Below are 21,716 nucleotides of genomic sequence, written 5' to 3' on the forward strand. Positions count from 1 at the left end.
ATTATTTTTTTGCTGTGCTGGAATCAAACTCAGGGTTTTGCATAAACTACCACTTAGTTACATCCCCAGTCCAGTAGGATGACATTTCTTACATTAATATAACATTGCATCCCTTTACATACATGTTTAGGGCAGTGTCGGCTTTCCAAACCACAGGGAGAAGTCAGAGCAGCCCACTGGAACAAAAAAACAGCAATGGTGATGCTGTGGCTATGTGAGATACTTGTCTAAGCATGACTCTTCCCATGGCTGATACACTTTCCTAAGATATGGATACTCTGCCTCTTAGGAGGCTGTACCAGTTGAGCCTGGTGGCACATGCTTGTAATTCCAGCCACTCCAGAGGCTGAGGCAGAAGGACTACAGGTTCAAGACCAGCCTGGAGAACTTAGCAAGGTCCTGTCTCAAAAATAAAAAAAATAAAGGGCTGGGGGTGAAGTTCAATAACAGAATGCCCCTGGGCTCAATCCCCAGTATAAAAAAAGAAAAGAAATGAATTCCACAAAATAAAACCTGATTCAAGCAACAAATTAAAATGAGAAAAGCAAGGGTTTTTTCTTCCTATTTTCTAAAAACTATTCTTGCCTTTCTGACTTATTTTGAGCCTAGAATATATAGAAATAGTGAAGCTTGGTTCTTTGCATTTCCAAATTGAATTTATTTTGATATAATTTAGTTGGGAACCTCAACAAAAGGTGAATCGAGGTCAGCACAGAAGCCAACCATGGCCACATGTCGACATCCAGCCTGAGATGTCTCACCTAGCTGCCCTGCCTTAAGTAACTCACAACACCAAGCTCTCTGCCTTAAAAAAATCTGTAATCTTGCTGACCAATCTTCCTGAGGTGTTGAATGGATCACCTGAGTAATGCTGGCAAAGCACTTTGAAAAGAGAAAGCAGCATATTAGATGTCACTAGTCAAAGGTGCTTATCTTCCTGGGGACTATCTCTAGCAAATCTTTACTCCGAGGCTGGCTACCTTCTGCCATCATGCAAGCACATTTCTGAGCTTCCCCCCACCTTAAAATTGGCGTAAGTGAAATAGGAAGGCTTCATGTGCTGGTGCAGTGGGTGTAGGAAGCCAAGAGGGCAAACCATGAGCATACCTAGACTTTTGGATTGGGCAGTGTCCGTTTCTATTAAGGAAATAGCTGAATATGCCTCAATCTTGAAAAAGCAAAAATATAGTCTCTGCTGAAGAACCTCCAGTTTGCAAACTATCTTCTAGTATATGAAGTAGTACAGAGCACCTTGTACAACTAGACATATGTGAAATCATCCTCAGCTTTCAAAAAAAGATCAAGTCTAACTTTAAAGGGACTAGAATCCCAGGCTGAGGGGAAAATGAAAAGAGGAACTGTATGGAAGACACGATAGCTGCCTGCATGTGTGTGGTGACTACCACAGAGCCCCCAATATCATTAGCAGAATTATATCCACCTTCAAACAGCCAATGCAACCAGTTATTCAATGCTCTAGTTAAACTTTCTCAACAGGTCATGACTGGAAGGCCTGCTGCTCGTCCCTTAGGCAAAAGCCTTGTAGACAAATACGCTGAGAAAAGTCTGCAAGAGGAAAGCCATCTAGCCAGAGAGGGGGCAGGACCGAACAGCTGCTACATTTCTCTTTTCATAGATGCACTACCCGTAAATCAAGAGGACTGTGAGGAAACGGAAGGCGTTCATTTCATAATGATTAACAGGCAAGGAATTCCTTTCTAAACCTCTTTTTTTTTCCTTTGCTCGGAAATACCAAATTTCAGAACTATTCCTATGAATTATAGACCATGTTCTTTTTATTTTGCAAAAAGTAGATTTATTTCTAGAGAGAAAGCACAAGATAAGAGTGTCTTGAGAGTGAATGGCACTTTAAGATGCTGTAAGACTTTTTACGATGCCACTGATATGTGCTTGTTTATACCAGATCTGACCACCAGCATATTACTGACAGAAACCCAAGATAAACTGGGGGTGTGAAGGCTATTGAAATTGCTAGTTTAGGGGGCAAGAAAATCTGTGTCGATGCAAACTTCAGGCGTGGCTGAATCCAGCCATAACTCAAATGGCGGTAGGAATCATCTCTCATCATGCTCTACTCCCAGCAGCTCTGAGCTTATGTCATCTCCACTGCTTAGATACCGAGATGGGGTTTTTCCTTCTCAAAGACTAGACAAAGTCTCAAACTTGAGTCTCCTTGGATTGGTTCAACCTTCACTTTTTGCTCTAAGGTAATTATTATAATCCAGAAAAGGGATGCTCTGAATGGCCAGGTCAGGGGCTCATCCTTGGAGAAAAGGAGGGTTTTCTGCCCCTCTGAATCGACACTGACTGAGCAACGGGTGGGGAAGGGATCTGACCATCAGATCCGGCGCTGCCACAAAACTGAGAGCGTGCAGAAATCCCGCTGGGGGTGTACACAGGAAAGAATCCCACACACAGAAGTGACTTCCATTTCTCTCCTCTCTAGACCCAACCCTACTGAATTAAACAACATTGTCTACAGTTTACACCTTTTGGTCTTATAACTACTAACTACTTTTAGAGTCATTTAAACAAAGTGCAATTAGCTGAGTGGCGTGCTAAATATTTGCAAACTGCTATCATGCCTTCTACCTCATATCTATCTAAAGATAAAACATGTCCATTCCTCTAATGATACCATAGATCCCATGACTTTTAGTTCTTCATACCTTTCATAATTCGTTGCTGAATATAATTTGTCAGTTCTTTTTAAAAGTCATTAGAAATACTGGAATTTCTTAGAATTGGAAATCGATCTTGCATACTACAAATGGACCAAGATAGTGGTACTACACTCTTAGAAATAAGATCCTGAAAAGCAGGCTTTAAAATCATTCTGTTCTTTATTGCTTTTTGTCATACTGAGCAATACAAAGCTGTACAATATAGGTGCGAAGGAGAGGTAACCTGAAACTATGTGGCCGCTTACAAACTGAGGTCAGATACTTAAGTTCTCTGGCCTCTTATCTCCTTAAAGAGGCAAAGAAATGATCCCATTAAGGTTAGCTGGTATAAAATACAAAAAAGTTAATACTGATAAAATACTCAGAATAGTTCCTGGTGCACAATAGGAGGAGCTCAAGATGAGCTGTTTTCACCAACACCATAAACATCCTTGCCATGACGTCTGCTGACACTTAGGGCACCTAACATTTATGTAATGAGGATTGGGTGATCTGGATCATATCTAGTAATTACATTAGCCACACTAGACAGTTGCTTTCAATAATTATGTCACAAGAAATGAAAGCATCACTCGGCTGTAATCATCCTAGACAACCAGGCTTCAGTTTAGACTTACCCTTTTCTTTATTAGCCCCTATTTTGAAAGAAATGTTTCTAAGCACAGATGTTGCTCTGAGACAACCTGACACAACAATATCTGAGCTTCTAAAACAAACTCATCCCTGTTACTGTCACAATCATCCCTTGATATCCACTGGGAGGACTACACTAATCGGCCAGATCTCACCTGAACTGTAACTGTGGTTAATGAGGAACTGACCAGTCAACAGCATCATGGAAAGGCAACTGTGCTTTGTGTGGGTGGGGCTGCTCTTGTTGAAAAGGGAAGCACACAGAGGGTTAATGTCTGTTCATTGCTACCCTTATTTGACAAAGCAACTTTAACTGGGCAATATGATGGGACAGTTTTTTCTTCTTATTTTATTTATTTATTTATTTAGTGGTACTGGGGTTCCTGGAATCCCTTCTATCTCTGGGCTACACTCCCAGACCTATTTTTACATTTTTATTTGGAAACAGGGTCTCCTAAGCCAGCGCACGCGGCTGGCTTGGAACCTGCGCGATCCTCCTGTCTCCACCTCCCAAGCGCGGGGATTACAAGCGTGCGCCACCACGCCCGGCGGTGGGACAGTTTTAAATCTGACAGAAAGCGGTGTGTCTTTGCTTAAAGAATTCTAAACATTTAAAACTTCTTTCATGCTTTTCAACAAAATGGCTACTCCGGAGAAACCATGTGTTGAAGTTTATAAATACAGAGTTAGAAGCAGGAAGTCAATAAGTTTTTGTCATTTAGTTCTAGAGTGAAATGTTTCCAAGCACTTCAGAAGTGAATGCTGCTTATTAGTCTTACACAGTGTAAGAAGGTTCCCCTTTCTGACAGCCTCTCTCTTGAGGAAGTAGCCTTTTCCCTGTCTTCCATACTGAGCAAGACACAAAGGATTAAAGCTAGCATGCCTTTGTAAGAATTTGTTTTCCTTCTTCTTCTTTTTTTTTTTTTTTTGGTGGTACTGGGGGTGGAACCCAGAGGCTTTCTACCTCCGGGCTATACTCCCAGACCTTTTTTTTTAAATATTTTATTTGGAAACAGGGTCTCACTAAGTTGCTGGAAGCCTCACTGAGTAGCTGAGGCTGGCTTCGGACCCGTGCAATCCTCCTGTCTCAGCCTCCCAAACGCGGGGATTACAAGCGTGCGCCACCACGCCCGGCTTAGAATTTGTTTTCCTTCTTCCTGAATTTTTTATTTTGAAAGTACTCCTATAGATAAAGTTGAAGAAAAGTGCAAAGAATATCAATATAGCCAGGTGCAGTGGTTCGTTCCTATCATCCCAGTACTTGGGAGGCTGAGGGGATAATAATCATAGGTGTGAGGCTAGCCTCAGCAACTTAGCAAGACCCTATTTTAAAAATAAAAAATAAAAAGGGTTTATTCCCCAGTATACTTCTCCCCACACACAAACTTCAGCACACATACCCCTACAATAGAGATTTTTTTTCCTTCATGGCTACATTATTATCAATGCTAAGGAAATTAACAATAATTTCCTGAGTATATGTGTCCAGTAACTTTTTTAATGCTCCCAGCTATTTCATTTCATAAATCCTTAATTCTGATTAAATGCTGCCCTCCGTATTACCTGAGTAAGCACATCATGAGAATAGCTAACAGGTAAGGTTCTAAGAACCCTCAGAAAAGCCCGTTTGTGGCGTTTTAGTGGCATCAACATGTGTATTTTACTGCAGTATTGATGTGCAGAACCTGGGAGGTAGATAACTGGCTTGAGTCAGAGATTAATGATGGGGCGATGGTGATGGTGCCCCAATTTCAGGCCCTTGCTCCAAAACAAATATGTATTTGAAAATATAAACCACGATTACATTTGACCAGGAATCCTTCAGCATAGGTTTTAGTTAATAAAAAAGTGTCACTGATACCCAAGGTTTCTCCTTTCACCTGTAATTTTATAAGCTTTGGGGATTTCCTTCCTCAAGACATGGAAAACAAGAGGTATTTCTATTTTTTCAATGAGGAACATGAAGTGAGAGGGATTACCAGACTAGGATAATTATCATAGCCAACCAAGATGAGAAATCTTCAGAAAATCTCAAAACATACCTGGTAACTCCTTGCCCTAACAGCTTGTTTTTACTATTTAAAACAAGGGCTTTGTCTACCACTAATACCCACTGAAGCCCATGAGGCACTATTGTAATCATTTTACAAAGATTTTTTTTTTTTTTGGTCTGGCCAAACACTGGAGTCTGTATTCGCCTCTTTTAAGGCTTGCTTGCTAAGAGTGGTCTAGAGAGTGTACTGTAGTAATATTCATCTCAGGTCCCTGTGAAGTACAATGCACATCTGTATGCCTGATACTAGCATTACCAGATGTGTGGGAGTCCCAAAAGTCTAGGACTACCCATTGCTTAACTTCTAACTCAGGCAGAAGAAATGACCACTTATTCATCAGCTTTGAGTGACCTTCATTGTGCAGTTGAATAATTAAGTCTAGCATATTTTCACCAATTATTTATATTGTTCAAATATTACAAGCCACCTTCAAGTTAGTTTTATGGTCCAATAGTTTCATCATCACTACTGTGCTCATTTACAACCAGGCATTGTGTATATCTTTTTTTTTTTTTTTTTTTTTTTTTTTGGTGGTACTGGGGATGGAACCTTTCTACCTCCAGGCTATACTCCCAGACCTATTTTTTAATATTTTACTTGGAAACAGGGTCTCTTAAGCCAACAGGGTTGGTTTCGAACCTGCGTGATCCTCCTGTCTCCGCCTCCCAAGCTCAGGGATTACAAGTGTGCGCCACCACACCCGGCAGCGTTGTGTATATCTAAACATTATTCTAGAACCATCCTACATCCACATGCAGCAGGGATATGTTGCTGGGTCTTATATCCACCCAATATCTATTCAATCACAATCACTGGAAAGAAGAAATTATACAAACACTTGATGAATCTACCAGAGATTCCGAGAGAAAGCAGTACACTATCATATCTGAGAAGGCCGGTCACTGGTAGGTTTGAAGTTAAGAAATTGAAAACATGACTGATCTAATCTTTAGCTACATGTCAAAAAAATTCTAACAAATTCCAACATGCATACTTTGCATAGCAAAATAAAACATTAGTAGAAGTAATGTCAACAACTTTGGTTAACTATTATCAACTCTGTCTTCAAAATTGTGAAACAGACCTGACCTAGGAACGAGAAAGGTATCTATACTTTTCCTAGGGCTCTGAGTTTCCCTCTGTGGAATTTGAGGGACTTGCTGTAGAAGGGAGGGGTATCTCTGGGTGTGGCATGACTTATTCTTCACATTAATTGGCTAATACCAGAAGATTTACAAAATGCAAAATCAAATAGTCGGGAAAACACGTTTTTTTGTGACAGGACACAGGGCTTGACTGAATCATACACATGGAGATTTTGCAATCAAATAGTAGTTTAAGAAGGATGCATACCTGCTCTTTGGATGGCACGAGGAGCTCTTCAATCATCATGCTGTCGCGTGCATAGGAGCTTCTGTTCAAGGTGTAAGACCTATCCGAACTGAAGGAGCGGAGGCTGTTGTATTTACAGTTAACCATTCAACAGTGGTAGATGATGATGATGAGATGGATAAAGAAAATTAATGCATGCAACTTTAAGAACAGGCAAGATGGCTAAAAATATTGACACATGTTTCTTTTTTTTGAAAGGACATCATCAAAAATAAAATTCTTTATATTTGAGTCAATGTCTTAAACATATACAACCCGATGGCCAGGCTTTGTTTAATTAGGCCAACTGGTATTAAATCTATGAGAACATGAAATGTATGAGAACTTGGGATGTTTCACTCATGAAGCTGAACCAACATGACATTGACAAGAACACAAGAACCTCTAGACCACTGATTTTCTTTTCTTTTCTTTTCTTTTTTTTAAGGGTAAGACTATATGTTAAGCATCTCCTTTCTTCCTGGTCCGTATCTGCCTGCCTTGAGCTATTGATTAGAATTAGGCCAGCTGTGAATGGGTTTGTGTATGTCTTTGGAAAATAGATATGGAGTTAACATATGGAAAGCTCTGGTTTATAGCTGCTACTCATGAAAAACATCAAGAAGGAAGAAGTGAATACACCTGCATGATCATCTCTGCATCTCTGCATCTTCCTGGCCTCAAAGAATTATCCAAACATCATGAGCAATTCTGTCTTTCCTTGGCTTAACTCTTCTTTTTGGCTCCTTCCACTATTCCCCTTTCTGGGCTCTCTTAGACCCTGTATGCATCCCTGAGCTTTGCAGAACGCAGCTCCTCTGACCCCCTGAAGTGGCACTCACCACACCGACCTCTAAATCAAAAGCCAGTAGAGGATTGTAGGAAGATAGCTCTGCCACATCACACTGGTGACCTCGCAGACATCCATTAAATCATGCAAAGTTTGAGATTACTATTTGTCTGGATCCTGGATTAATGTCTTATCATCCAGAAACAAGAAGGATGGAGGCTTATGAGGAACTGCACAGAGGTCCTCTCCCACTGGGCTCCCTGTCTCACCTGGCAAGCTGTGACAAGATAGATTTTTATTACTTCTTTGTAGTGAGGTGGGGCTTCCTGCCTGGTCCTTCTTAGGATAGAGCTGCAGAATAGAAAACTACTAAGCTGAAGTCTAGAGTTGGCAATGGGGTACCCACAACTAGCACTAGAGACATCTAGTCCTTTTTCTTTTGGTGTCCTTTTTGATGAAGGGACAAGGACAGTGGGAAGTTTGTACCTTTTGCTTCTTCTTTACACTGAACACATAAACTGATAAACTACATTTAAATCCACACAGTTTATCATATCTTTACAAGTCCAACCAGTTGGACCTTGGCTTTGGTCTTATGTATAGTGGACAGCAACAAAAAAAAGCAAAGATGAGGAAAATAAGAAATGATTCCTTCCTTTGCACAAAATGATTTTTTTTTTCCTGCTGCCAACCATTCTAACACACAGATTATCTGAAAGTGGGTATTCACTAATCAAGATAGAGAGGCCTTTGACATTACAGGCATTATTTTGTATCCACCTAGATGAGTAAGCTACTTTCTTCTTGGATTAGAGATTTACGGTTCACCAGAATCTCAAACTGATCTCTGATCCAAAATTGATCACTATTAGTATATCCAGCAAATGTACACTAAATGACTCTTAGGAGCATTATTCCTTAAGAGGGGATGTACCCAGTGAGCCACACGCTCCTCACCACAGGCACGGTCAGACCCGCCGTGCCTAAATGTGTGGCCTGTAACTCTTCTTTTCCCTCTTTGTTAATTTAGTTGCAAACATTTCTTTCTTTTACTCCTCTTTCTGGTTTCCTAACTTCTCTCAAATATAGTAGGAGCTTCCTAAGAGCAGGAATTTTTCCTGACTCAACACTGTCCAAAGACCCTTGCAATTTGATGGGGACGTACGAAATCTGTGCTGTCCAATACCAGCAGCCACTGGCTACCGGGGGCTGCTGAGCACTTGAAGAGTAGCCAGTGAAGCTCAAGAACCAACCTGTACATTTTACTTAATTTTAAGTAATTTGAACTTAAATAGCCATGTGTGGCTAGTGGCTACACCTTTAGGCAGTACCACTTCTTAGTACAGAGAGTATGTTTTGTTTTACTCCACAGATGTGACTTGAGAGACACTGGGAAGCTATCTTGTCTGGATCAGAAATTCTTTCCTTCCAATTGTGATTCCTGCCAAATGATATGTTAACAGGGGTGGTAGATGAGACAGTTTTACTGCATATGTGGGCAAATGCTTAAAGGTTTTTAAAAGAAATTACAAGCCGGGCGTGGTGGCGCACGCTTGTAATCCCCGCGCTTGGGAGGCAGAGACAGGAGGATCGCGCAGGTTCGAAGCCAGCTGCGCATGCTGGCTTAGGAGACCCTGTTTCCAAATAAAAATGTAAAAACAGGTCTGGGAGTGTAGCCCAGATGTAGAAGGGCTTCCAGGAACCCCAGTACCACAAAAAAAAAAAGAAAAAGAAAATAAAAGAAATTACATATTCACTTTCTTTTTGGTTTTTAAATATATCTGAGATCTGCTGATGCTTCTTTCAACATTCTGTCCTTCTTTTAATTTATAGATGAGTGGCAACTGCAGAGTAAGAGCAAGAACGGGGCGCTATCGACAGAAAGTGCTAGGGTGGTGTTCACTCTATGACACTTACAGTTCCTATTCCTGATCATTCCAGACCAACTACGTTAGAATGATGGAGCCCGTTAAATGCATGAAGCTCCACTCTCAATCCTCAATACCTCAAAGTGCTTTCAGATACTAAAATGATCAATTATTTGCTTGGGGGGGGTCTGGAAAGTTTTTAACTAAGGCCAACTATATTATTTGTAGCCATCAGTAGAGCTAAGTGTAAGTGTTAGATGCAGGAAGTGTTAGAAAAAAAAAAACATGCCTCAGGGTTCTAAAATTACGCTAGTGTGTCTAGCACAACTCAAATAAAACAGAAACCAGCAAACACACAGCCCTTCAAACTCGGACTTTCTTTCAACCCAGTGAAGCTTTTTCGGCTACTTCATGCACTACGGAATTTGTTATGGGAAAGGAATTCTTTAAGTAGTCACCCATTTCTTCATTTATATATAGTTCTTACTAATTTGCTCAAAATCACAAAACTGATTTTCTAAAGCTGAGCAGGAAAAAAAAAAAAAGAAAAGAAATAAGCACATTGCAGCACATCACAGCACATCACATCACGATGCTGAAGAAAATAAAAAGAAGACAATGAGCCGGGGAGGGGAAGAGCAACACCATCAAAGCGCCACATCTTCTTACCTTATCTTGGGACTAGGTTTAAAGTATTTTTAGAAAAAAACCAGTAGAAATAGAATGCAAAACAATCAGACAGGGGAAAAAAGAAAAAAGTAAGTTATGGTTGGATGAATTACACATTTAATGTATTCCTTTTCAAATGTTACACTCAGAATAATGTACTTGAGAATACTCTAACAATGTGCTTTTAAAGACACCGGCTTTATAGTTTTATGAAATTCTTTGCCTCTGAGCATAACATGAATTGCCAATGTAAAAGAAAAATGAGTTACACATAATAGCAACAAATAATGGTGCAATCAGAGTAAGAAGTATAAATCCCTGGAATTACCTTAAGAAAAAGACTAGGCAATATTCTGATTTCATATTTCACTGGATGCCACCTGCTTCAGTTTGCTTCATACTAACTGACTGATTCACCAGATGTGAGGAAGAGCACCTCATCACTGCTTTAGCAGAGGCATGGGACTCTAAACAAGAGAATGAAGGATCTTGAGACCCCATAGGAGTCTGCGTATCAGCTGTAACCCGTTGCTCTCTGTGGTCACCTGAAATGTTGCTTACTTTTAAAGTTAGTTTTCCTCTTGTTAGTGACACCTGCTACAATCGGATCTTAAGGCTTTCTATAAGTGCATTTAGAAAGACAAAGTGTACTTAGTGCTATGAGATTTGAAATTCTATTAACAAAAAAAAAGACTAACTGGAAGAAAATCAGTTCAATTTCTAAACTGGCCACACCAACCACACTGAGAATAAACTCCAAGGTTTACTTTGTGGGAAGTGCCATTGAGCAGGAGACAATGAAACTTTTTACAACAGACTTAAGCTATAGGAAAATGCCCTAAGGGCTCTGGCTTAGAAGGTTTAATTATTAGCTTTAAAATAACTTGACTGTCAGCAAACAGCCTGTTAATCCACACCAGGGAAAAAGAAGTCTCCAAAGAAGGTCCTGTTTCTTTGCAACAGTGTTAAGAAAAGTTCAGAGTCAAGGTTTTCTGTGTATAGAAATTTTACGCTTCAGTTGCAAGGATTGAATTTTACCACCTTTCCTGTCTGTGACTTTTGGTAAGTCATTGCTATCTATACTCCTAACAGGTCCCTTTGAGAACCCAATAATGGTGAGTACATGTTTGTACACACAAGTTTTTTACCCCAATATGATGTTTGAATATAATGCACCAATAAAAAATTTTAAAAGAAAAAAAAAGAAAACCCAATAATGAGATCATTTCAGAAAAGACTGTCTATTCTTAGGCAATTTTAATACATATATTTTTTTCTAGGATGCTCTCTTTTAAGTCTCAATCATGATTCTTTCAATACCACAGAACAGCAAGCAATCTATACACATCTTTCTTACTTATTGGCAAGTAAGATTTTTTTTCAAGGTGGAGCAAAATTTAACTTTGAAACATGTGACCCAGACTGGTTCTGCCAGTGAGCTTATTTGTTACTATACTTGAAGCATGACTGCAAAGTGTGGGAAAGAAAGAACACACAATTAACATGTTCGTCACATGAACTTAAGGACTGAAAAACCACGAGAGAAAATAGCCGAGCACATAGGTTGCATTGCGAACATTTCACCAGATTCACATCCTTGTCCACAGAGCACATTCTGGGACAACATGGAAAATGAAAATGATGTTGGTTTATGAGGAATCATGGTTGTTGTAAATTAACTATGAAAATCAGCTTCAGTAAAGTACCTGGCAGACCGGGCTCCGAGACTGAAGCCCATGTAACCCTCCGCGGGCAGGGAATCATCGCCCAGCTCCTTAAGGTCCTGTGGCCCGAGATACTTGTCTGTGTCCCCTGTCATTGCATCTTCACCTGCAGATGTACAAAGCAAATAAAAAATCAGAAGGTCTGAGCATGTGTCAGTTGCGGAGAAAACCGCTCCTTTGGTCATCAGCAAATGGCCCTTTATCTCTATCCCCTGTATAATTTTTATAACTGCCATTTATAAAGGGGAGAAGTATAGGTAGAGGTTAGTAGATGATTTCAAGAGTGAATTGAAGTGGCAGCTCCAGCTCCCTATGTTAAGAATCAATTTTAAAGCATTATTCCTAATTCCTTCCTCCCCCTTATTAAGCCCCAGTTGCCTAGGAAGGTGCATCTTTTATGTCAGAATTTCCCTCAGTGTACCCATGATGAGAGCAGCTTGTTTGAATGGACACAGACCGCAAAATACTTCATTACTGTTCTCAAAATTATATATGGGAGCCGGGCGTGGTGGCACATGCTTGTAATCCCAGCATTTGGGAGGCTCAGCCAGGATTCGTGGCCAGCCTCAGCTACTTAGTGAGGTCCTTTGCAACTCAATGAGACCCTGTTTCAAAATAAAGAATAAAAAATAGGTCTGGGGGTGTCGTTCAGAGGTAGAATGCCCCAGTTCCATCCTCTATGATATATATATATATGAAGGAAACTGACATTTAAAAAAACAAAAGTTTTAGCCAGGTGTGGTGGCACATGCTTGTAATCCCAGTGCTTGGGAGACTGAGATAGGAGGATCCAGGTTTGCAGCCAGCCTCACTACTTAGGCCCTCCAAACTTAGTGAGACCCTGTTTCAAAATAGAGAATAAAAAATCAGGCTGGGGGTGTAGCTCAGAGATAGAATGCCCCTGGGTTCAATCCCCAGCACCACACACACACACACACACACACACACACACACACACACACACTCACACACACACACGTTTTCTCACCCACAAGATTTCAGTTTGGGGCGTATGTCAGAAACTTGCAAGCTATTTATATGAGCTATAACTGCTCCTTTGGGGGACCTTGGGACACATGAATTTTGAATTGTTTTTAAACCTATCAAATTAACAACTCAGCCCAGCTGTTCCCCCTTGCTGGAAAAATCTACTTGGAAAGCAACTCGGCCTTCCGCGGAGATAAGATGGGGGTGTCCGCAGTTTGAAAGGAGAACTGTAGAAATTGTTCTTTAACCATCAATACAAAGAGTTAATCACATAAAGTACTTTCACTAGCTCTCTATGCCCAACATGACCTCACATGGAAAACCACATTCCATGAGTGACAGGGCAGGTTTTTCAATGTTGATTCCCCTCTGGGAAGTTTCCCATCCTTCTCAAAATGTAGAGCAGGCTGAGAAAAAAAGTTCCTTCCACACCCAGGAAAACCCTGTCACTGTTTGTTTTGTTTTGTTTTTAAATGGCTCTTTACTCTCTTTCAGGACACAAGCTTGGCTGGCCGAAAGAGATCTCACAAGTGTGCAGGCTGCATTTTCTCCAAGTGAAGTGATTCATCCCTTCAGTTCTACTTTCCTATCCCCTCAGCACCGTTTACAATTCCCATTCATTTAAACTCAGGAAACCACCAGAGCTCAGCTGTTAAGCTACCAATCAAGTCCAAAAAAAAACATGCCAACTACATTTTTTTTTTGCAAATGTAAAAACTCAACAGATCAACTTTCTACTATTACCCAGCACCAGGAGATTATGTTAGGTAACTATTTGCAGCTGGGATCTTTGCACCAAAACAAACCAGCATCGGGCAAGAACGACTTAAAGAAAGATCTTACGCTGTGGTAAAGCCATTTCCACCAGGCAGGACTGATCAAATGTTTTCCTGATGTTTCCAGGAATTCCTTAGGCAGTGATTTAGAATCCGCCTCCAAACCAGCCCCAAGCAAACCAATCCCTGCGTTGGATCTTCAGTAAAGCAGTCGAGTTCCCCTTGGCATCTCTGTCTCTTCGTAGGCAACTGATGAATTACGCATCTTTTCCCGCTCAGCAAAGTGTGAATATTTTCAAAGATTTTGAACCAAAAAAAAAAAAAAAATCTGGCAACACTTAACTGAGATTAAAATCCTTTTGATCACTCCGCAGACATCGTTTTAAAGCGCCTTCTGATTGGATTAAGAACTCCTCTGGCAGCCTCTAGCAGGACCCAATGGTGACATCAATGCAAACCCACGAGTTATTTGTATGTAAATATGAGGACTGCTCCGGTGTAGATTTTCTGTAATTTGATACCAGTGCTCCGTGCCTAACTGGGTAACTGAGCCTTAAACGGAGGGAGAAAGCGCGAGGTGCTGTGTTTAATTAGGCGGCGACTCTTCTCAAATATGAATGAAGAAACAGCCAACCCAGGTAGAGGGAAAATATTCGAAGAAAACAAAGAAGCTGCCCAGGGTGGGGGAGTGGCCGGCAGCTCGAGTCAAAAACTTTCAACTTTGTTCCCTGCTGGGAACACCGGGAGCCTCGGTTATTTATGGTCCCTGTCAGGTGGAAGGCGGGGGAAAGAGAGGAGGGAGGGCCTGCCCTTGGGCTGAGCTTGTGAAACCGGGACCCAGGGAGCCGGCGCAGTGCCCGGAACCCTCGGGACGCGAATGCACCGACGGCCGCAGGGGTTCCGAGGAGGGAGCCGTGGAGCTAGCGAAGAAAGCGCCCGGGTGTCCAGCTTTCCTCGTGCAGAAGTTCTTCCCACTCTTCAGTCGTCTCCGGGCCTGGTTCTCCCTGGGGGAGAGGGAGCCCCGCCCAGGGAGGGTGCTGGACGCTGAGCTCTTGGTAGCTGGTAGGACTCAGTGCCTAGAAGCCGGTCTCTGTTACAGTGTCTCCTTTTTTTCTAGAACTCAGGCCTGCTTCTAGAGGCTCCACCCTGCTTATGTCGGCCATGAGGAAAAGATTAGCAGGGGCATCCTCCTCTGGGGCTCTGGAGAGGCCTTTCAATTGCCTTCCCCACCCTCAAAGTAGGTGAGAATTAGGCTCCAAAGAAAGTAACGTGCTTTGAACCTGCCTGGATGATGTCAGCCTCTATCCTCTGGGAAAGCTACCTACACAGGCAGCAATTTGCATCTGAAACTGATGACCCCCCCACACACACCCTCAGAGTAGCTGCAGAATTAGGTTCAAAAGTAATCAAGGCTTTGGGACTGTCTCATGAAGTACTAGGAACCTAAATATACAGCAATCTGAATCTGTAACAACTTATGAGGTGGAGAATGAATTTGTTTTCCCCGGAGAAATGCATACGTGAATGAACAAAACGGCTCATCTCATATTAAGATGCTATGACACCCGCTGCTCTATCAGCCTGGCCGTCATCCACATTGTAAATGCACAGAAGGGAATGTTGACGACGCCTGGTCTGCACTGAAAACTATTCTCAAAGCAGAAGAATGATTTCTTAGCTCTGGGGAGAGCAGCGGGGAAAGCCCCGGTCTAAGAGGAGTAAGGCCTGAATGCTAATCTGTTTTTATTTTTTTGTTGTTGTTCTTTTTTTTTAACGTCTAAAACACAACTCCAAACTACTCAGCAAAGCCTTTTTCAGTGACTGCCATTCATTCGCTCAGTCACGCCTGATGGCAGGCCTGGGATCCTAGGACCAACAGACCCTCCCCTGGGGTTCCTGCTCTGTCTCAACTCTGGTCTGCCCTTTCACACCTACTAGGCCCGCCCGTCATAGTATTACTTCAGTCCCTGGAGTTCCTTAAACTCTGAGACTTTGCACTTTACCTAGAGTGTTTTCTCTAAATACAGCCTTTCCTCCTCTTCTGCTCGGGACTGATGTCTACAATCTGAGTCTTCCTAGCACGCCCTCAGCTTGGGCTCAATATCTTCAGCTAGGTGTGGGCAGCCCTTGTCAGAGTGTACTGCTGGTACAAACACTGCTTTCTCTCTCCCGTTGCCTGGGAGACCCCTTAGACTAGGGATCATCTTTTTCCTGGGCCAGCCATATTGGAAGTGTCCCTGGTCTGGGACTTCGAGATCGCTAATATGAGGTTAGTTTTTTATTTTATTTTTTTTAATCTCCAAGCCACAGCAATGTAGCACTCTTTTCAAATTCAGCTTGATGGCTGTCAAAGTTTCAGTGAAAGTATAACTTTCCATTATTCTTTACCGATCTTTCTTAGATTTCAAAATGGTCACTGTGAAAGGGACAGAAGCCCTGAGTACAGAGAGGGTGAGAGTGGTCAATATATTTGGCCAAGAATTAAATCAAATGAAATAGCCCTGAAAACAGGAATTATATACTAACCACCTTAGAACAATGAACACTTTTTTTTTTAAAGATGTGGAATTGGGAAATACAGGCAATGGTATTTTTCTAATGCAGCTTTATACTGTAAGGTCCAAATCCAGGTTCTACCATTTCATAAGTAACCTTTGAACTGTCATTTAACTGTTCTGAGTCATCGTTTTAACCTCTACAGAAAGGAGATAATAAGGTTGCCCTAATCCTAAGGCCTCCTGGAGGGCAAATCAAAGAATACACACAGGGTGGGCTTAATCGATGCTGTGGCTATTACTCCATAACATAGCTTTCTCCGGTGCATCTGAACACATGACCTTACATAGCTAGCATTTGAATTGCTACTTCTTTTTTTACCTTTTCTTTTCTTTCTTTTTTTGGGTGGTGGTATTAAGAATTGAACCCAGAGGCATTTTACCTCTGAGTTACACCCCCACCCTATTTTTTTATTTCTTATTTGGAAACAGGGTCTTGCTAGGTTGATGAGTCTCACTATTTGCTGCAGCTGTCTCTGAACCTGCGATCCTCCTGTCTCAGCCTCCCAAGTATAGGATTACAAGCAGGCGCCACCATGCCCAGCTGAATTGCTACTATTTCTACTGGTGAAAACAAAATCCAACCACAATAGCCAGTCATTCCTTATCTCAACCCCAACACAAAGCCTGGCTCACCATGGGCATTCGACAAATGTTTGCTGATTGAATAAAGGATTGAACAATAACAAAATTTACTCTTTTTTCAATAAAGAAAACATTCTGTAATTACTATCGAGTACAGCACACGAATTACTACACCAAAGAGTCATGTGAATTGGACTGAGTGATTTGTTAACTTTCCATTTTTCTTCACCCATCCTTCTTAGATTTCAGAACAGTTGATATGAAACCAAAGGAAGCCCTGAGTGTAGAGAGGGTGAGAGTGGTCAATACATTTGGCCAAGAATAAGTTCAAATAAAATAGTCCTGGAGACAGTAATTATGTACTAATCATCTCAGACAAATGAAAACATTTCTTAATCCATTATTGAATTCGGGAATATTTTGGTTAGTGTCAGCTTCTAACAGGTACAAGTGTGTAAAAGCCAACCAAGGTAATTCCACTAATGGTGGAATTAATGGTGGTGCACACAAATAATCCCAGTATTTGGGAGGCTGGGACAGGAAGTTTATTGGCCTCAGTAAGTTAGTGAGATAAGACCCTCGGCAATTTAGCAAGACCCTGTTTCACAAAAAAAGAGGGGGGCCTGGGATGTAGCTTAGAGGATTGAATATTCCTGGGTTCATCCCCAGTTTTAAAAAAAAAAAAAGTGTGTGTGTATTATCAACAGCTACATATTTTCAACTAGATATCTAGGAAGTATCCTGGTATGTTTGTTTTCTAGATGTGCAGTGGAATAACAATTGTATTATAGGTAAAGACTACATTTATACTACCACTGTTATAGGTATAAAACTACCTTTTGGCAAAAAGGGTATTGGTAGCTTTTAAAAATGCCCTCCCCACACCCAACTCCAATGTTTCCTTATTTTCATGCCCTTGTACAGTGCCCTTACTTGAAACTGGGTTGGCTAGACTTCTGAACAATAAAATTCAGGAAAAGTGCTGGCCTCGTTGGTATATACCTGTAACCACAGAACCTGGGAGGCTGAGATAAGATCACAGTTTCGAGGCCAGCATGAAGTAACTTAGTGAGACCCTCTTTCAAAATAAAAAAGTAAAAAAAAAGACTGAGGAGGTAGCTCAGAGGTAGACCACTTCTGTATTTAATCCCCAGTACCACAAAAAGTTAAATAAAATTAAAACATTCAGAGCTGAGTGTGGTGGTACACATTTGTAATCCTGGTACTAGGGAGGCTGAGACAGGAGGATTGCAGGTTCTTGGCCAGCCTTAGCTATTTAGTGAGGCCCTCCACAACTTAGTGAGACTCCATTTCAAAATAGAGAATAAAAAATAGGGCTGGGGATGTATCTCAGAGGCAGAATGCCCCTGGGTTCCATCCCCAGAACTGCAAATAAAATAAAAATTTAAAAATTCAAGGAAAGTAAATTTGCATGATCTCCAATTTTGAGTTTGAAGAAATTTTGCAGGTTCTGAGCCTCTTGGCATACGTATGCAGGGGAAGCCAGTCCAATAAAAGATATCTGATTGCCATGAGACTATGTCATAGAGAAGCTCGAGGGCAGGCTTCGGGGAGAGAGACTGCAGCCGGCCCTTGGCTTTCCAACCGTGCTGACCTGAGATGAAGCCACTCTCTTGGACATCTGGTCACATTACTCTGCCTCCACTGCTATCTGACTGTAATCTCATGAATGATCCCAAGGGCCCAGCTGAGCTAGTTAACTTGCAGGCATGGGAGAGAACAATAAATTAAACTGCTGAGTTAAGACATGGGTATTACTCTGTAATAGGTAACTGAAAAGCAGAGAAATGAGGAATGGCAAGGTCCAAAGGTAAGCGGAGGAACTCGCGCGCTGATTGCCCAGTGTATCCCCAATGACTCAGAGCTGGCCCTGCAGTGCTGGAGTGCAGTGTGTGATCGGTATAGAGGACTATGGGGGTCAAAACCACTAGAGATCGCATCTGTTTACTGTTGACCTTATGCCTTTCCAAACTTTTGTTTTGAGCCTGATGGTCTTATTGTCAATCCATTTCTGTCAATAATATGCCAGAACCTAACAAATGTTTTAAAGAGAACACTAAACTTCCCAAGCCCACCTGGACCCCACGGTTGTTCATTAACCAAATAGTTCAAATGCCATTGGAGGCATTTCCTTTCAACTGCCGAGCCTCGGCCCAGCCCTGTTTACATCAGGACAAGATAAGAGATTCCTCATATCCTACTGGATCACTCATAGATCCACAAATTTCATCTACCAGGAAAATGACACAAAATAAAACCAGGGGGAAAAATAATATATTAAATGATTATCAAGGACCGAGGTGGACCAAATAGGTGTGCCCACATTTCTTTTTAGAGTTAATGTCGATGGTCCAGAACATGAAATAACATGTTCAATCCAACTTCCTTGTGATGTGTGTGTGTGTGTGTGTGTGTGTGTGTGTGTGTGTGTGTGGTGTGCTGGGGATTGAACCCAGGGGCATTCTACCTCTGAGATACATCCCCAGCCCTATTTTTTTATTCTTTATTTTGAAACGGTATCTCACTAAGTTGTGGAGGGCCTCACTAAGTAGCCAAGGCTATCTGTGGACCTGTGGTCTTCCTGTCTCAGCCTCCCAAGTATTGGGCTTACAATCATGTCTCACCCCTAGCTCCATTGCAATCATTACACCTCTAATTATCCTCTTTATGCTGAACAAAGAAGACAGTTCTTATATATAAAAGATGTTTTCTTTCTAGGAACTCTTTCTTTTCTCTTTCTCTTCTACCCTCCTTTCTCCCTCAGCCTGTGATTTTCTTCTAATCTTCTTCCATCTTAAAGCCATCACCACACCATACTTCCTTTGCTTTCCTAAGCACTGAAAGTTGTTTTTCCCATCTGGCTAGAGACTTGGATCATAAAGTTCCTTAAAATAACTGTACTAAATTATATTGTTAGAGATTTTGCTTAAAAGTGCCCAATTCTTACCTCATGAGATGCAGAATATCCCCCCCAAATATGTATTTTGTAACATTTAAAGGATTAGGTTAAGAGTACAAAACCTCCAAATTACTTGAGATTTTAAAAAGATAGATCTGAAAGAGTGAAAAAGAACATAATCTATGAGGAGTTGGTTTCTTAATAGAACTCAGTATAGTTCTACATAAAAGCAGTTAATTTACAATTTACACAAATTTACTATTATTCTTTAAAAAGTGATTTTTTTATTGTATAGCAAAGAGAAAAAGTGAAAACGACTGAGAAAGTAGATCAATTTCTACTCTGCACCATAGGATAGAGGAATGAGATCACACCGTTATAATTAATACTCATTTCTATTGAGCATTTACTATGCTCTGGGCACTGTGCGTGGTCCTTTATATATTTCATTTAATTCACACAACTATACAAAATACAATTGTCACCTCTGTTTCAAGACCAATAAAAATTCAGTCTGCAAGGATGGAATAAATAATGCAAGATAATTAAATACGGGAAAGATGGGCCGGGTGCAGTGGTGCACAACTGTAATCCCAGATACTTGGGAGGGTTGCAGAAGGAGGATTAAAAGTTCGAGGCCAGCCTGGACAATTGAGCAAGGCTCTGTCTCAAAATTTAAAAATAATGGTAACTAAAGGACTGGGGTAGAGCTCAGTGGTAGAGCACTACCTAACAAGAACAAAGTCCTGAGTTCAATCTCCAGCACCTCATTAAAAGGATAAAAGTTTAGAGGTACAGTGCTCCTGGGTTTCATCCCTGGTACCACAAATAAGTAAATAAAATAAATAAATAAATAAATAAATAAATAAATAAATAAATAAATAAGAAAAGTGGGTTTGAAAGTCATGTGATTTAGCCGGGTATGGTGATGCAAGCTTGTAATCCCAGTACTTGGGAGGCTGAGACTGGAGGATCACAGTTTGAGACGAGCCTCAGTAACTTATTGAAGCTTTCATCAACTTAGCAAAACCCTATTTCCAAATAAAAAATAAAACAGGGCTGGGGATACAGCCCAGAGGTAGAATGCCCCTGGGTTCAATCCCCCCTGTACCAAAAAAAAAAAAAAAAATCAGTTGACTTGACTCTGGAGCCCTAATTGTAGCTACTATAAAGGCTTGGATGTAGAAAACTTGTACTGTTAAATACTACAAGGCAATGGTGATCAAAGAATAAAAGAGCCAGGAGGGCAAGGGTTCTTGTTTGTTTTAATCCATATCTAGTGCCCCAAGCAGTGCCTGGTACATAGTTGGTGCTCAATAAATGTGTAGAATGATTGAAAGAGAATTCTATGACTGGGGAGAGGAACGGAGACTTACTTTTCACTGTAATCTCTCGTACCTTGGGAATTTTGTACCATGTGCATCTACCACCTATTCAAAAAATGAATATAATTAACAAAATAAAGCAAAACAAAATAGGGGGACTGCAGATAAATCATAGAGGCTGTGTGTCTATCAATACTATAACATACATAAGCCTGCCAAGCAGACCTTACAACATGTATGGGTATCAGTAGATATCAGCAAACTGGAGAGGGACTCGGATTTTGCAGTATTCTACCTTACTTGCTTCTGTAAGAGATGGAACAGAGAAAATGAAATAACAAGGCAGGAAGAAGGAGATGTGTGTTTTTAATGTGGTGCTTCTGGAAGCGTCCTAATGTTCTAAAGCAGTGGCTCTCAGCCTGAAGCACGCATCAGAATCATTTCCCACAAAATGAATTCCTGACAAATTCCCAGGTGAATCTGCCATTGCTGGTCTAAGGACTATACTTTGAGAAGCACTAGTCTAAAGGAATTTTACAAGAAAATGACAGTTATCTGATAGTAATATCAACTGCACAGAATTACCTACAAACTCAAATAAGTGCAAGGTTTCTTACACTATTTATGTTACCTGGGGACTTGTTAAGCTGCAGAGGTTACTGCCATAGACCTAGGGTAGGTGCTGACTTCTGGCACATATAATTAGCTCTCAGGTAACTGCAAAGTTGCTGGTCTGCAAATCATTTTGAATATC

General features: G+C 41.1%; 1 protein-coding gene across 1 annotated transcript in view; it reads right to left on the minus strand.

Moving 5' to 3' along the window:
- The window catches only part of ANK3 (ankyrin 3), a gene marked incomplete at both ends in the record, with an annotated part of 351,101 nt that overhangs the window by 90,950 nt on the left and 238,435 nt on the right, over positions 1 to 21,716 (minus strand). Inside the window, 2 exons of the mRNA XM_080694807.1 lie at positions 6,746 to 6,848; positions 11,797 to 11,920. Of these exons, the coding sequence (XP_080550933.1) occupies positions 6,746 to 6,848; positions 11,797 to 11,920 (227 nt within the window). The remainder of the gene's footprint in view (positions 1 to 6,745; positions 6,849 to 11,796; positions 11,921 to 21,716) is intronic.

This window comes from Muscardinus avellanarius, assembly GCF_963383645.1.
Source record: "Muscardinus avellanarius genome assembly, chromosome: 4".
Lineage (NCBI taxonomy): Eukaryota > Metazoa > Chordata > Mammalia > Rodentia > Gliridae > Muscardinus > Muscardinus avellanarius.